The 18,123-nt window shown below is 44.4% G+C and overlaps 1 protein-coding gene across 1 annotated transcript in view; it reads left to right on the forward strand.

Annotated features, from left to right (window-relative positions):
• The window catches only part of SASH3 (SAM and SH3 domain containing 3), a 44,881-nt gene that overhangs the window by 13,882 nt on the left and 12,876 nt on the right, over positions 1-18,123 (forward strand). The window contains exons 2-3 of the mRNA XM_066581439.1: positions 5,148-5,243; positions 16,645-16,797. Coding sequence (XP_066437536.1) covers positions 5,148-5,243; positions 16,645-16,797 — 249 coding nt within the window. The remainder of the gene's footprint in view (positions 1-5,147; positions 5,244-16,644; positions 16,798-18,123) is intronic.

Genomic DNA, 18,123 nt, shown 5'->3' on the forward strand with positions numbered 1-18,123 from the left:
CCTGAGTTACATCCTGTATTATACCCCAGAGCTGCACTCACTATTCTGCTGGTGGAGTCACTGTGTACATACATTACTTATCCTGTACTGATCCGGAGTTACATCCTGTATTATACTCCAGAGCTGCACTCACTATTCTGCTGGTGGAGTCACTGTGCACATACATTACTTATCCTGTACTGATCCTGAGTCACATCCTGTATTATACTCCAGAGCTGCACTCACTATTCTGCTGGTGGAGTCACTGTGTACATACAATACTTATCCTGTACTGACGCCTGACTTTTTGTGTTCTCCTTTTCAATGAATTCATTAATCTTGTGTCTCTATGATACTGGCTTAACTCTGCAGATTGTAACACTTCTGCGAATGTATCTTCGGGTTATAACTTACTAAGTGAGGATAGTAGTGTATGTAACTTAATTAGGACATTTCTTGGCTGCTTTGCCTGAACCACCAGCTTTTCATAAAGTAATAACTGTAATAAAATCCTTTAACTGCGCCATTCAGTGTGAAATATTCAGCTGCCTGAGATTCGAGTTATTTTTATTACTGACATTTCCTATTTGATGACATAAGAAAAATATAGTTATTTTTTATGAAGATGCATTTTAAGGCTCAATAAAAAAATATTCTAAGAAATAAACCAAAATGTAATGTTTGTAGAGTTACTAGATAAAATAAAATGGAACATAACATCTCCTCTGGCTTCATGTGGAAAATACGTTTCACAGTCCCAAATATTCTGCGAATATGAGTCAAGAAAAAAGTGATTAGATGATGTTCTACAGTATCTGGACTTCATAGACCGAATTATAATATTTTTAAAGAGAAAACACATATGTTATTTACTCTGAATGTTCTCAACAAAACTTAGTCCAGAAGAAACATTTCATAAACAGCCCACCTTGGTATAAAATGCATCTTATTCTCAGTGTCAGTCGTTTATGAGTCAATTAATATGAAATGAAGTTAATACTGCCCGCTAGCTACAAGAACATAACTACTATAATACTTTTCCTATGTACAAGAATATAACTACTATAATACTTTTCCTATGTACAAGAATATAACTACTATAATACTGCCCCCTATGTACAAGAATATAACTACTATAATACTGCCCCCTATGTACAAGAATATAACTACTATAATACTGCTAACTTATGTACAAGAATATAACTACTATAATACTGCCCCCTGTGTACAAGAATATAACTACTATAATACTACCCCCTATGTACAAGAATATAACTACTATAATACTGCTCCTATGTACAAGCACATAACTACTATAATACTGCCTCCTATGTACAAGAATATAACTACTATAATACTGCTCCTATGTACAAGAATATAACTACTATAATACTGCCTCCTATGTACAAGAATATAACTACTATAATACTACCCCCTATGTACAAGAATATAACTACTATAATACTGCCCCCTGTGTACAAGAATATAACTACTATAATACTACCCCCTATGTACAAGAATATAACTACTATAATACTGCCCCCTGTGTACAAGAATATAACTACTATAATACTACCCCCTATGTACAAAAATATAACTACTATAATACTGCTCCTATGTACAAGCACATAACTACTATAATACTACCCCCTATGTACAAGAATATAACTACTATAATACTGCTCCTATGTACAAGAACATAACTACTATAATACTGCTCCTATGTACAAGAATATAACTACTATAATACTGGCTCCTATGTACAAGAATATAACTACTATAATACTGCCCCCTATGTACAAGAATATAACTACTATAATACTGCACCTATGTACAAGAATATAACAACTATAATACTGCCTCCTATGTACAAGAATATAACTACTATAATACTGCCCCCTGTGCACAAGAATATAACTACTATAATACTGCTCCCTATGTACAAGAATATAACTACTATAATACTACCTCCTATGTACAAGAATATAACTACTATATTACTGTCCCTATGTACAAGAATATAACTACCACAATACTGCCCCCTATGTACAATAATATAACTACTATAATACTGCCTCCTATGTACAAGAATATAACTACTATATTACTGCTCCCTATGTACAAGAATATAACTACTATAATACTGATCCCTATGTACAAGAATATAACTACTATAATACTGCCCCCTATGTACGAGAATAAAACTACTATAATACTGCTCCGTATGTACAAGAATATAACTACTATAATACTGCCCCCTATGTACAAGAATATAACTACTATAATACTGCTCCCTATGTACAAGAATATAACTACTATAATACTGCCTCCTATGTACAAGAATATAACTACTATAATACTGCCCCCTATTTACAAGAATATAACTACTATAATACTGCCTCCTATGTACAAGAATATAACTACTATAATACTGCTCCTATGTACAAGAATATAACTACTATAATACTGCTCCTATGTACAAGAGTATAACTACTATAATACTGCTCCTGTGTACATGAATATAACTACTATAATACTGCCCCCTATGTACAAGAATATATCTACAATAATACTGCCCCCTATGTACAAGAATATAACTACTATAATACTGCCTCCTATGTACAAGAATATAACTACTATAATACTGCCCCTATGTACAAGAATATAACTACTATAATACTGCCTCCTATGTACAAAAATATAACTGCTATAATACTGCCCATATGTACAAGAATATATCTACTATAATACTGCCCCCTATGTACAAGAATATAACTACTATAATACTGCCTCCTATGTACAAGAATATAACTACTATAATACTGCTCCCTATGTGCAAGAATATAACTACTATAATACTGCCTCCTATGTACAAGAATATAACTACTATAATACTGCCCCTATGTACAAGAATATAACTACTATAATACTGCCTCCTATGTACAAGAATATAACTACTATAATACTGCCCCTATGTACAAGAATATAACTACTATAATACTGCCTCCTATGTACATAAATATAACTACTATAATACTGTCCCCTATGTACGAGAATATAACTAGTATAATACTGCGTCCTATGTGAGGATGCAGCAGCTTCAACCAATGATAAGACAAGGGGCATGTCTCAGACTACCTGTAGACACAGTAGATAAACTATAATCAGACATCACAGCTCTGCCTTAGTGGAACTGAACTAAAAAGCAGCCAACTCAGCAAACAGCGAGGAAGATAAATAGCAGGTATTACGTGTAGATAAGGACTTACATATAATTACTAATATCACAAGTGGGCAGTCCCTTTAAGTACTCCAGAGATCAAAAACTATAGAATTTAAAAAAAAAAAAAAAAAAAAATGGACAGTAAGTCTCTATAAAAGGCCCCATTTACACTGAGTTTGGCCACCTACAGACGGCCTGGTTGGATCCTGCTGCGAGAATTCTCACAGCGGGATGCGGTCCCTTGTCCCTGCAGAGTCCTGTGGCTTACCAGCTCCTGGCGTCTCCTCTTTGCGCTGTGTTCCGGCTGCCAGCCAGTTGGCACATGCGCAGAGAGGAGCCTGCCCGTCACCACTGACATTTCTGTGCGGGTCTCTGCGAACCCCGCACAGAAATAGAACATGCCGCAATTTGTTTTTCGTACATGATTTCATGTGGAGAAAATCCCGTCTGTCTGTCTAGGATTGCGTTTTCTAATGCAATCCTATGGCAGCGGCCACGGGTGGAAATTCTGCGGGAAATCCTGGGAATTTTTGCCCGTGTGCGGGGGGCCTTTGTTAGATGAGGATCATAATGCGGTTTCTATACCAAAATCAGCATCAGAATCTGCATCCCAATTGCATCGCAATCAAGTCAATGGGAGTGGGGAGTTTTCTGCACACACATTTTGAAATCTACCTTGCAGAGAAAAAGAATTGACATGTCAATTTTCAAAGCGGTTTCTGCATGGAAATGGTATCTGGTGGCCACAGAAAGATTTGTCACATTGAGGCCTCAGTCACACAGGCATTTTGACGCACAAATTTTTGAACGCATCCATTATGCCTTTCCAAAATTTGCGTGACCGAAGCGGACACACGGCGGAAAAACCACTGCTAGCAGCATTTATTCGCTCAAAAAGACTGCTGCCCGCTATCCCCTGCTGCGACTGTGACAGCTGCAGCAGGGGATTCCTTGGATGTAAGACCCCTGGATGCTGTCACATCCAGGGGTTTCACCTGTGGGCAATGGGGCCGTTGGCAGCTGCGGCGGCCCCATTGGCATACAGAGAACATTGCGATCCTGTCCTACAGTTGTAACAGAGGATTTATTCCCCTCTGCGGAGAGTCCCATTGTCACTGAACACTGACAGCATTGTCACAGTGTGTAGTGAAAATGGGACTCCCCGCTGAGATGAAGAAATCCTCTGCTACAGCTGTCACAGAGGAGCGCGATGCTGTCACAGTGTCCAGTAATAATGGGACTCCCTGCTGAGATGAAGAAAACCCCTGCCACAGCTGTCACAGCCGCAGCAGGGGATAGCGGGAAACGCCTGTGTGATGGAGCCCTATTGAGCGGATAAACGCTGCTAGCAGCGTTTGTTCCGCCGTGACGCCCGCTTAGGTCACGCAAATTTTTGAACGCATAACGGATGCGTTCAAAAATTTGTGCATCAAAACGCCCGTGTGACTTTTCCTTTAGCCTTGGACTGTTGCCGCTGACTATGTAGAAGATCTGTGTCAGAAAAATCCAACATGGATTAGCCACATGGAAGTGCCAGGTGAACATGTTCTAAGAGAAGCAAAGAGGCCACCGAATGATCTGCCAACATGAGGTTTTGTTGGTTAATAAAATGGCGCCCCCAACTTTACAACTGTGCAATGGTTTCTGTTAAAAACACCAACAGACTCCAATGACTTATATTGGGATCTGTTGGGATCCAGCATGGCGTCGATTGTTTTGCTGGACAAGTAAGTTGCGGTGAAACTGCAGATGTGGTCAGTTGTAAATTTGTAGGGGAGTATATTGTGTAGGGGAGTATATCTGTTCCAGTGTCCTCCGATGTGCAGAAGAGACTAATGTATAACGCTGGACCAGTTTTTGGAGTATTACTAGTGATGAACTAGAGATTTGATGCTGCATTTCATTTTTTTTCTTCTGCCTTCATTCTGTGTTTCTTCTTCTTCAGCTCTCCTTACAACGTTCCAGCAGTTTTAAGGATTTTGGCAAATCAAAGCTCAGCTCTCCTGGTGTGTGCGACAAAGAATTCAACCTGGAGAGTGAGGTGAGTCCATAGCTGCCGTCTACAGACCAATTCTAATAGTACAGAGTGTTCATGCATTGTGGAATCATCCATAATAAAAGGCAAAGTGAAATTAAGTTCACTTCAGTGGGAGCTATGCCTGCAATACCACATCTGCCAGGGATGTCAGGAATCATTCTTTTCAATAGGCGCTGCACAGTCAGTAAACTGCAGATGATGGATCCAGATCTATGTTGCATGAATGGATGACCCCTTCTTGTCAGCTGGTGAGAACACGTCAGCACCTCTATCTAATTTGCAGCGACTACAAGGAGGTTCCTGTCTGCAGGGGCCGATATAGTACTGTTGTATCTTATCTCCACCAGAATAATGGGTGGAGACATGCTTTGGCTTTCCTGAGTTGAAGGACACACCTCCAGCAGCTGATTGGCTGCTGACGTGCCCTCCTGAGCTGGATCTCCTGCCTCATCCTCCCGGACCCCACACACATATATGCCGCTGGAAGCGAGGCCGGCCCTGAAGTTGCACCTGCTACTGCTGCTAGAGACCACAGGGAGAACAGGCAGAGTGACAGCGTTGCTAGCGGCAGCGCCAATGAGGCGGCACAGCAGGGCCCTAAACAGCGCGTTTTGGATGCGGACTGCATGGGACCATGAGAGAGCAAAAAGGGTGGTGAGAAGTGGGGGGGGGGCCGGCTTCATGCCTCCTTGTCCTCCACTGTCCCCATTAGCTAGTAGGGCCAGTGGCTTGTAGAGAAGGCGCTTGTCTGCCCCCATGGATGCTGGTCAGAAAGCAGAGTGACTGCGGCGGCATGTGCTGGGAGCGGTGATCCCAGGGTGTCGGCTGGGTCTCAGCCACTACACATGTGAGCTGTCAGGAGCAGGGATGGGAGGCCAGCTTACCTTCAGGGCCAGCCCTGCTCGCTTTCAGCGGCATGTGTGTGGGTACCGGCCGGCCCAGGAGGATCAGGCAGGAGGTCCAGCTCAGGAGGGCACGTCTGTGGCAGCCAATCAGCCACTGGTGGCTTGTCCTTCAACTCAGGACTGCCAAAGCATGTCTCCACCCATTATTCTGGTGAAGACAAGATAGAACAATACTGGCCGATACTCCTACAGAATGATTTTATCACCTAGTGGAATCTACACCACAATGAGTTGCTGCAGTTCTGAAGGCCAACAGAGGTCCATCGTGCTACTCGATGAAGGTCTAATAAAGTGGCCATTCAGTGTATATATATCTCATCTCTGCATATGACCAGATCATTAAATATTCCGCTGTGCATATCACTCATGATTCATTAGGGCTGTATTTGCTTCCTCTTTTTGCTGCTTGATAGCACAATATATAAAGTACCGTATAAGAACAGGATACCGCTGGGCCATTTATAGACCTTCTGACTCAAAAACACAAAATCAGAGCTAAATTTAATGCATGGACATGACAGTGTTAATGCAGAAAGATGTAGAATAATGTAGAAGTTTTTGTTTTATGTATATAAATACTTTGAAATTAATACAAATAGTTATATAAGTTCTAGTAGCATAATAAATGGTGCCATTGTCTGTCAGGTTGGGTTCAAACTTAAAAGCTTTTCTGGGTTTTAGCTTTTCTGGTAGTTTATTCCTTTGGCAAATGCTTTCTCATAGTGAGAAAGTTTGCTAAATGTGGATTGTACACTGTGTGACCTCTGGGTGGCGCTGCTTATACTCGGTACTTTCCCTCTATTGATCTCAGGTAGGCTTTGTTGCACCCAGACAAGTTATGCAGCCACATTTTATGGATCCTTATAGAGATGAGCGAGCGTACTCGGCCACGCCCCTTTTTCGCCCGAGCGCCGCGATTTTCGAGTACTTCCATACTCGGGCGAAAAGATTCGGGGGGCGCCATGGGTGAGTGGGGGGTTGCAGCGGGGAGTGGGGGGGGGGAGAGAGAGGGCTCCCCCCTGTTCCCCGCTGCTACCTCCCGCTCTGCAACGCCTCCCCCCGCCCCCCGGCGCCCCCCGAATATTTTCACCCGAGTACGGAAGTACTCGAAAATCGCGTTGCTCGACTGAGTAATTACTTGAAACGAGTAGGTTCGCTCATCTCTAAGTTCCTTAATATGACACCTATGGAAATCTCTGCGCCTCTACATGCCTCTCATCTCATACTGATACATACCAAGGCTTCTTTGTGGATGGACCAGTTACTCTGCAGCACCACTTACTAAAAGGAAGTGTAACTTCTCTAGAACTCAGTGACCAACCTTGTAACAGGTCTTTCAAAATGACCAAGGATATAAGCCGTAGTCGTGTTGCCTGCTAGAATGTTGGGCATTGACTTTTAGGGAAGCTATACTATACCATCTCTCTCATTTGCATATCAGTTTTCCCAGAGGAGCATTGCATGGCCTATAAGTCTCCTTACAGACCTGGCGCTCTCCACAAGGAGAAGCAGTAATCCTGAGACAAGTGACTTGTTTGATCATCCTCCATTAGAAGAGTACACAAAAGTAAGGTGACCAGATTTTAGAGGTGGGTTTTCATTGGATTGAGTCTACATTTACATGTGGACTACAGATATCTGACGAGATCCTGAACAACATGTTAATGTAGAACAACAGTATCTTTCTCCAAGCTTACAATTCCTTACAATCTTGAAGAGAAATTCAGAAAAGACTTAGAGCGCATCTTTATACCACTGCAGTCACTCATTTGTGGCGGTTTATGGATGTTGGTCTGGCAGAGGGCAACCTGGGATTACAAGAATAGCAAGGAATGATAAACATAAGCAGAGTAGAGCAAACTTCTGCAACGTTCAGTTCAGCCGGCTCACTGAATTTGGCAAAAGGTAAGGTCGGTCTGAATTCGTTGGAACCGAAGTGGAAGTTCACCAATACCCGTAAAACTGGTGCATAACACTAAGGCCTCTTTCACACAGGTGACAGCGATATTGGCGCAAAAAAAATTGCAGCTATATTGCAGCTGTGTTCCCACGATATCGTTGCATTTTCTTGTGGCGATATCACGATTTTGTTGGATCCTACAACGTCACACGACTCTGTAGCGCTCTTCTGCCAGGATATTCAGGGCTGGGGCTTATGATATAAGCTCTACCCCGAAATTAACCCATAGTTGCATTTAAGAAAAAAAAATCGCATTGAATGGCTGTAATTGGTTCCTCGAGAACCAATCAAACCCAGCACTTCCTGGAGGCAGGCTTTATGAACCTCCTAACCAGGAAGTGGAGGCTGAAGACTGCAAAAAAGTGTGCTGGAGCTTCGGGATGAGAAGTGCAATGGAGCGGACAGCGTCTGTGAGTGTGAGGTATTGTTTTAATTTTTTTTTTAAATGCAGCTAGGGGTTATTTTAGGGGAAACAGTAACACTTCCTACTGTTAAAGTTGCATCGCACGAAAACCATGATTTCATGCGATGTAACACAAAGGAAGGCTACATAGGGAAACATAGGCTACAAAACATCACAAATGGCGGCAATATTCAGCATGCCGCCATTTTTTTTTCTTGCAATAGAGCAGCCTACAAACCATTGCAAATATGAAGGAACCCATTGGTGAGCATGAGCTTCACATACATGCGGATTGTAGCCCTGTTGCATTGCGATTTTGTCGCCCGTGTGAAGGTGGCCTGAGAGCTATAAAAGCCCTGTATAACACACTGAGGTCACCCGGGAGGGTATCCAAGGACTTTTGATGCAAAGTTAGTGAAGAAAAAAGTAAAAAGAAAGAAGAAAAAAGACAGAAAAAGTAGGGAAAGGGAGAAAAAGAAGAAAAAGGAAGATGGAATAGGATTTTTTTCCCTTCTTCTCTTTCCCTTATTTCCTTCTTATTTTTCATTCTTCCTTTTCCTTCTTTTTTTAATCTTCTTCTTTTAATGGATTTGGTTCGCGCCGAACCAAACTTTTAGCAAATTTTGACCTAAAACAGGGTTCAGCTTTTTCAGTTTGCTCAACACTAAACATAAGTATGTTATCACGTTTGCAGCTTGGAATTTCAGCCGCTCGAGGCGATCAGCGGGTATGATGAGGGCAGAAGAAAAAATGTAAAGGCTGATTGATTTTGGACTGTATCAGTTTGGTTGCCCATACACAGGCAGCGCAGTGAAGATCAATCTGTTATATTGAGCGCAGCGTCCTCGGCTGAGCAGACCTGTTCTTACACAATTATTGTTGTTTTCAGTAAAATTAGGCATCTGTCAAACAAACTTTATCTCATTCCACATATAGTCAGTCATTTCTTCTTCTTTTCTGATTTATGATGAATTTTTCTTCCCCCAAACTATGCATAATGTAAAGCGACAAAAAATGAAATACATTATTAATAGATTTTTTTTTTGTCAATTTTTTTTTTGTGGAAAAATATGTATTTCAAGAGATTAGTCCTATGAGCCTAAAGTAGGCGACCTGCAGAGTCCGGGGATGTGTTATACTTACCTTCCTGTCGTTCCTCCGGTGTCAGTGCAGGAAGCTGCCGCTGCTCAATGCGTTCAGCAGACTCAGCGGTTCACTTACTTTCAGCCCAAAAGCTCAGCTCATGAATTATTTTAGTTAATTGATTTCAATGGGATCTGTGCCTGCAGTTTCAAGTGCAGGCCCCTACATGGGAGGTCAGCGCGGAGACTTCCGCGCCAAATACACAGAGTTAAGAGCGGAAGCATTTGAAGTCTTTCGGCTGACCTCTATGTAGTGGCCGGCACTTGTAACTGCAGGCATGGCTCGCGTTGATTTCAATGAGAGACGTGTCTCTAGTTACAAGCGCCGGCCACTACATGGAGGTCAGCACGGGGGCTTCTGCTCTGACTTCTGTGTATTTTCGGTGTTGACAGCATGCACCCGCTCAGCTGATCGGTCAGGGTCCCCAGCGACGAACCCCAGCCGGTCAACTATTGATGACCTATCCTGATGATAGGTCATCAATAGTATTTCCGTGGAAAACCCCTTCAAGTTTTTACGGCAAATACATTTTTTTTATATATATAGTTAACACGAGATCCATCATTCACAATAAGGGATGTCACAGCTTGCTGCACAACTACTGCTACCCTACAGTCTGCTGCACAACTACTGCGACACTACAGTCTGCTGCACAACTACTGCTACAGTACAATCTGCTGCACAACTCCTGCTACACTGCAGTCTGCTGCACAACTCCTGCTACCCTACAGTCTGCTGCATGACTACTGCTACATGTGAACTTTGCGACACTACAATCTGCCGCACAACTACCGCTACACTAAAGTCTGCTGCACAACTCCTGCTACCCTACAGTCTGCTGCACGACTACTGCTACACTACAGTCTGCTGCACGACTCCTGCTACACTACAGTCTGCTGCACGACTACTGCTACACTACAGTTTGCTGCACGACTACTGCTACACTACAGTTTGCTGCACGACTCCTGCTACACTACAGTCTGCTGCATGACTACTGCTGCACTACAGTCTGCTGCACAACTACTGCGACATGTGAACTTTGCTACACTACAATCTGCCGCACAACTACCGCTACACTAAAGTCTGATGCACAACTACTGCTACATTACAATCTGCCGCACAATTACTACTACCCTACAGTCTGCTGCACAACTACTGCTACACTGTAATTTGCTGCACAACTACTGCGACACTACGGTCTGCTGCACAACTACTGCTACATGTGAACTCTGCTACACTACAATCTGTCGCACAACTCCTGCTACCTACAGTCTGCTGCACAACTACTGCGACACTACAATCTGCCGCACAACTACCGCTACACTAAAGTCTGATGCACAACTACTGCTACATTACAATCTGCCGCACAATTACTACTACCCTACAGTCTGCTGCACAACTACTGCTACACTGTAATTTGCTGCACAACTACTGCGACACTACGGTCTGCTGCACAACTACTGCTACATGTGAACTCTGCTACACTACAATCTGTCGCACAACTCCTGCTACCTACAGTCTGCTGCACAACTACTGCGACACTACAATCTGCTGCACAATTACTGATACATGTGAACTCTGCTACACTACTATCTGCTGCACAACTCCTGCTACCCTATAGTCTGCTGCACAACTCCTGCTACACTACAGTCTGCTGCAAGACTTCTTCTACACTACAGTCTGCTGCACAACTACTGCTACATGTGAACTCTGCTACGCTACAGTCTGCCGCACAACTACCGCTACACTAAAGTCTGCTGCACAACTACGGCTACACTACAGTCTGCTGCACAACTACTGCTACCCTATAGTCTGCTGCATGTCCATGTTAAAAAGAAGATTTCAAATCTGCAGCGTTTTTCCCGCACGCGGAGCCGCGCCCCATAGGGATGCATTGGACACCCGCAGGTAGCTAAATACCTGCAGATGTCATTTTCCCCTTGAGGCGCGGATTGCGTGTGCGGGGAAAAAACCGCGGCATGCTCCATTTTAGTGCGGGTCCCCCGCGGGGACGGCTCCTGCAGGCTTCTATTGCAGCCTATGGAAGCCGCCCGGCTCCACGGTACACCGGGAGCGCGGGAGAGCAGGAGTTAGATAAAAATGGAGTGCCTGGCGCATGCGCACGGCATGCTGCTGGCGTTCCGAGCACATCTGCCGGGCCGAAGAAAGAAGATCCGGCCGCGACGGAGGGCAGATCCGCAGCGTCCGGACAGGTGAGTAAATTCTTCTTTTTAGCCACATGTCCCTGGGAAACGAGAGACCCGCTGCAGGATTCTCCATGAAGAATCCACGGCGGGCCTGATTTTCCCCGTGGACATGAAGCCCTACTGCTACACTACGGTCTGCTGCACAACTACTGCTACATGTGAACTCTGCTACACTACACTCTGCTGCACAACTACTGCTACATGTGAACTCTGCTACACTACACTCTGCTGCACAACTACTGCTACACTACAGCCTACTGCGCAACTACTGCTACATGTGAACTCTGGTACACTACAATCTGTCGTACAAACACTGCTACACTACACTCTGCTGCGCAACTACTGCTACATGTGAACTCTGCTACACTACACTCTGCTGCACAACTACTACTACACTACGGTCTGCTGCACAACTACTGCTACATGTGAACTCCGCTACACTACAATCTGTCGCACAAACACTGCTACACTACAATCTGTCGCACAAACACTGCTACACTACAGTCTGCTGCACAAATACTGCTACACTATAGTCTGCTGCACAATTAATGCTACACTACAGTCTGCTGCACAACTATTGCTATATGTGAACTCTGCTACACTACAGTTTGCTACAAAGCTACTGCTCATGTGGTGCAGAGTATAAGCTCTCACTCATGACCAGAAGGTTGCAAGTTTGATCCCCACATGGGTCAGGCAGCCAGCTCAAGGTCAACTCAGCCTCCCATCCTTCTGAGGTTGGTAAAATGAGTACCCAGCTTGGTAGGGGGGTAATAAATAAAAAAATTACCTGAAAGTGCTGTGGAATAAGTTGGCGCTATACAAATAACAAGATTTATTTATTCTATTGTCTGCTGCACAACTTCTGCTACCCTGCATGACTGCTGCTACATGAGACTGCAGTGTGTTGTTCTGTTATTGCAGAAGATGTTTTGAAGCCACACAGTATTCTCAGAAAGTTGAACCTGGGGGTTGTGGGGGGTTTACACAATGGTGATCAACCATCAAGATTACACAAGAGCGCGGATTGTTACTAAACAGATCAGCGCTTCCAGCGAAGCCTGTGCTCACACTTCTTGTCGGTTGTAAAGAGCTGCTTCTACTTCAAAGGGCCAGCAGAGATGTGGCAGGAATCAGTGGGTAGAAGGGGCAGGATGTAACAGGTTGCTAGTATTGTGTTAAAATGTTGCTAGGTTTTTAACCCTTCTGTCATTCTGCAGGGGGAGCAAACTTGTATTCTGAATAGTCTGCTGTTTAAAGGGGTTGTCTAATTGTAAACTATTGACGGCCTATGCCTAGGACAGGCCACTAACAGTAAATCAATGGAGGTCTGCCTTCCATGACCTCCTTTGATCAGGTGTTCACTGGCCCTGTGTGCTCATGCACAGAGCTGGTTTCTGCAGGAAATAGACAGCTCTGTTCCTATTGCAGTGGCCAGGCTTGGTAGTACATGTACAGCTGCTACTCACTTCAATGGTAACATTATTTGTAATACTCAGGGCTCAGTCACATGGGCGCATCGGCGCCCGTGTTACTGCAGGAAGGAGACGGCCGTACCTCAAGACGGACGTCTCTCTGCAGCGCTGGGAGAAAGAACATGTGACCGGCTTCATTGCCGGTCATGTGTTCTTTCTTCAGCACTGCAGAGAGACGTCCGTCTTGAGGTACAGCCGTCTTCCTCCTGCAGTGAGGGCTCAGTCACACGGGCGCATCAGCGCCTGTGTAGGGTGCCGATGCGCCCCCGTGTGACTGAGCCCTAAGCCTGGCCACTGCACTAGGAATGAAGCTGTCTGCTTCCTGCAGAATTCAGCTCAGTGCATAAGTGCACTGGCGGTAGGAGTTGAAACATTGCTGCCTATTTATGTATATGGAACAATAAAGAACTTCGTTTTTGGAAGGAACAGGCTCTTTGGTTATGCAGTGGGCATGCACGCTGTCTCGCCACAAGTGTTCATATACTATTGCAGTGAGACAGCGTGCATGCACAGTTTCAGCAATAGCACGGCATTCCCTGCTAGGCATTGAACGCTATGTCACTAATGACATAACGTACACTGCCCTGCAGAAAGGAGGATGCCGAGAATGGATGCTCCAAAACAGGAAAAAGAGTCTGGACACTTGGAGGTGATGTGACCCGGGGGGACTGCAGGAGCCAGGAGAAGATCGGTGAGGTGAAGCTGCGGTAAGACGGCTGCCTGGGGAGGAAAAAGTAAGTATAGAATTTTTTTTTCTAATGACAGAACCCTTTTAATAGCTGTCTACAAATATCTGAAGGGCTGTCACAGTGCGGAGGGATTAACCCTATTCTCATCTGTACAAGGAAAGACTAGAAGCAATGGGATGAAACTGAAAGGGAGGAGACACAGATTAGATATTAGACAGTGAGGGTGATCAATGAGTGGAACAGGTTACCACAGGAGGTGGGGAATTCTTCTTCAATCAAAGTCGTCAAACAGAGACTGGGCAGACATCTGTCTGGGTTGACTTAGTAAATCCTGCACTGAGCAGGGGGTTGGACCCGATAACCCTGAAGGTCTCTTCCAACTCTACCATTCTATGATTCATTACAATATTCAAAGAGCGGTCTACCTCCAGCTCCATCCACCCTGACAATGGGCTGGATAACAGACTGCATATTGTTTCATTCTAGAGATGAGCGAGCATACTCGTCCGAGCTTGATGCTCGTTCGAGTATTAGGGTGCTCGAGATGCTAGTTACTCGAGACGAGCACCACGCGGTGCTTGTCTCGATTAAACGAGCACTGACCATTGAATTCAATGGAGGCAGCAATACAGCCGGCTCCATTGAAAGCAATGGGCTGCTGGCTAGCGCGGGATGAATTTTCGGAAAGGGCTTAAAAATATAAGCCCTTACCTGAAAATCATCCTAAAATGTGTAAAAAGTAAAAAAAAATATACTCACCTTGTCCCGGCAGAACGATGTTAGCCCATTGAATTCAATGGAGCCGGCAATACAGCCGGCTCCATTGAAAGCAATGGGCTGCCGGCGAGCGCGGGATGAATTTTCGGGAAGGGCTTACATATATAAGCCCTTCCCTGCAATTCATCCAGAAATGTGTAAAAATAAAAAATATATATATACTCACCTGGTCGCGCCAGACGGAGTTCAGCTGCGGCCAGCTGGCAATCCTCCTGAACTGCTCTGAACAGCTGTGAGTAGTATTCAGCAGCCGGGGATTTAAAATCCCCGCCTGCTGAATGAGCTGCCTCTGATTGGTCACAGCCTGACCAATCAGAGGCAGATCTCACTCACACCCATTCATGAATTCATGAATGGGTGAGTGAGTGTTGCCTCTGATTGGCTCAGCGCAGCTCTCAGCTGAATAACAGCAGTTCAGCACCACAGTGCAGGAGACAGCAGGAGAAGACGCGGCTGTGCCCCGGCAGCTGAAGGGAGGTGGGTATCTATTTTTTTTTTTTTTAAATCCCTTTTAATTCATTTCCAGGGAATGGCTTATATGTAGAGCCCTTCCCTGAAAAAGAATTCAGGTGTGCCAGCGGACCATTGTCTTCAATGGAGTCGCTGGCAGCAGCAGCGGCTCCATTGAAGATAATGCCTGCATTTTTATTCTTTTTTACACTAAAATCTTTCTTTTTCAGGTAAGGGCTTATATTTTTTATAAGCTGTTACAGCTGTGGCAGAGGAGAGCGATCTTAAAGGGGTTGTCCAGCGGCAGCAAGTGGGTCTATACACTTCTGTATGGCCATAATAATGCACTTTGTAATGTACATTGTGCATTAATTATGAGCCATACAGAAGTTATAAAAAGTTTTTCACTTACCTGCTCCGTTGCTGGCGTCCTCGTCTCCATGGAGCCCATCTAATTTTCGCCGTCTAAAATGGTTGAATGGCCAAATTAGACGCGCTTGCGCAGTCCGGGTCTTCTTATCTTCTCAATGGGGCTCCGTGTAGCTCCGTGTAGCTCCGCCCCGTCACGTGCTGATTCCAGCCAATCAGGAGGCTGGAATCGGCAATGGACCGCACAGAAGAGCTGCGGTCCACGAAGGGAGCAGACCCCGGTGGCCATCTTCAACCGGTAAGTATAGAAGTCACCGGAGCGCGGGGATTCAGGTAAGCGCTGTGCTGTTCTTTTTTTCAGTCCCTGCATCGGGGTTGTCTCGCGCCGAACAGGGGGGGGGTTGAAAAAAAAACAAACCCATTTCGGCGCGGGACAACCCCTTTAATGCTGACATAATTTTTTATTTTTACACATTTTAGGATGATTTTCAGGTAAGGGCTTATATTTTTAAGCCCTTCCCAAAAATTCATCCCGCACTCGCTGGCAGCCCATTGCTTTCAATGGAGCCGGCTGTATTGCCGGCTCCATTGAATTCAATGGGCTAACATCATTCTTCTCTGCCACAGCTGTTACAGCTGTGGCAGAGGAGAACAATCTTAATGCTGACAGTGGGGGGGGGGGGGTCTCACTCTTGCCACTATTGTGGCTTAATAGTGAGACCTCGGAGCCCGAAATGCAGCCCTGCATGTTGCTCCTCGCCTGCCCTATCCATTTCTGTATTTTTTACATGACTTTGGTGATTTGCTAAGATTTTCATAAATGAAAACCTTAGCGGAGCACCGGTCATATACAAAAATGCTCGAGTCGCCCATTGACTTCAATGGGGTTCGTTACTCAAAACGAACTCTCGAGCATCACTGAAAGTTCGACTCGAGTAACGAGCACTTGAGCATTTTGGTGCTCGCTCATCTCTATTTCATTCATATTGTCAATATTTTACAGTTTCTGACATTTTCTCTCTGTAGATCCCTGAAAATGAGACTCCATCTGACACCCAAGGAGCCGAAGAAGGGAAACACAGTGGGGGCAAGTTCAGCAAGAAATGGCGAGCGGTTATATCTCGAACCATGAACAGGAAGTCAGGGAAACTGATGATGAAGGCAATGGCTGATGAAATGGTGAGAAGATCATTTATATGAGTGATGAGTGGAGACCCCTCCGTTGTCCCCTCTTACTCATTTCAAAAGAGAGCGATCGTAAAACGACCCTTCGATCGCTGGGATAAAATCTACCCTGGGAATGGAGGAGGGAAGTTATCCTCCACTCTCCCTTTGTGGCGTTCTCCCTCAAATTCACTGTTTGCCAGGCCCCTCTTCAATCTTTCAAGATGGCGGCACCTCAGACTACAGTGCCTCAGTAGTCTGAGGTACGTCACACTACTTTATATTGGCTAGCATTACTTATGTGAATAGCACTGGCCAATCAGAAAGCTGATGTAGTGCATCAGTAGTCCAAGACATGTACGCTGCATGTCAGGTGTTAGTGTTTAGAGGCGACTTAGAAGCTGAGCCCACTGCAAACATGCTCACATCAGCCACGATTAGAGATACTCGAATCGTAGCTAATAACCATTTAAATGCCTCTGTCAATTCTGGCAGGGTCATTTAAATGTAGCGATCAAGATTATGATATCCAAATGGCCCCCCAATGATCCCTCCATGTGTCATGACAGCCTAAGGCCTCTTGAAGACCCCCAGGGCTACTGTGGTTGATCACCTATTAAGACCTGCCTGTGACACATCTTAACAGAATGTCTGTCACAATATTGTATAATGCAATACTATAGTAATGCTGCATACTGTATAAGTAATCAAACAATCAAAAGTTCAAGTCCCCTGTGTGGACTAAAAAAACAAAGTACAAAAAAGTAACCTTTTTTAATAATTACGAAAAATATTAGACTTTTAAAAAAGACCTTTTACCAGTCGTCGTAGCAAAAAAATAAAAAAATGAGGAAAAATTTGAATAGGTATTGCTCCATCTGTAAAAGTCCAGTTTATTATAATAACACATTAATCTCACATGGCGTCCGAAAGAAAATGCATAATGCAATAAATGCACTTTTTTGGTCACCCCATTTCCAATAAAGAAATTACCATATATACTCGAGCATAAGCCTAGTTTTTCAGCACTTTTTTATGCTGAAAAATCCCCCCTCGTTTTATACTCAAGTGAGGTAAAAAAAACAACAACAAATAAAACCCTATAATACTCACCTCCCAGCCTGCGTCTGTGTCCCTGGCACGATGGTCTCCCCGGCGGTGTGGCAAGTTGCTTGAGAATTCTCCCCTCTGTGATCTCCTTGCTCAGCTTTGAATTCCCTGCCGTCTGTGATTGGCTGGCACTCAATCCAATCACAGTGCTTACTTACACAGTGCTGACGGCGGGGAAATTGAAAACCGAGCAGGGAGATGACAGCGGGGAGAAGTCTGAAGCAGCTTGCC

This window comes from Eleutherodactylus coqui, chromosome 10 (assembly GCF_035609145.1).
Source record: "Eleutherodactylus coqui strain aEleCoq1 chromosome 10, aEleCoq1.hap1, whole genome shotgun sequence".
NCBI lineage: Eukaryota > Metazoa > Chordata > Amphibia > Anura > Eleutherodactylidae > Eleutherodactylus > Eleutherodactylus coqui.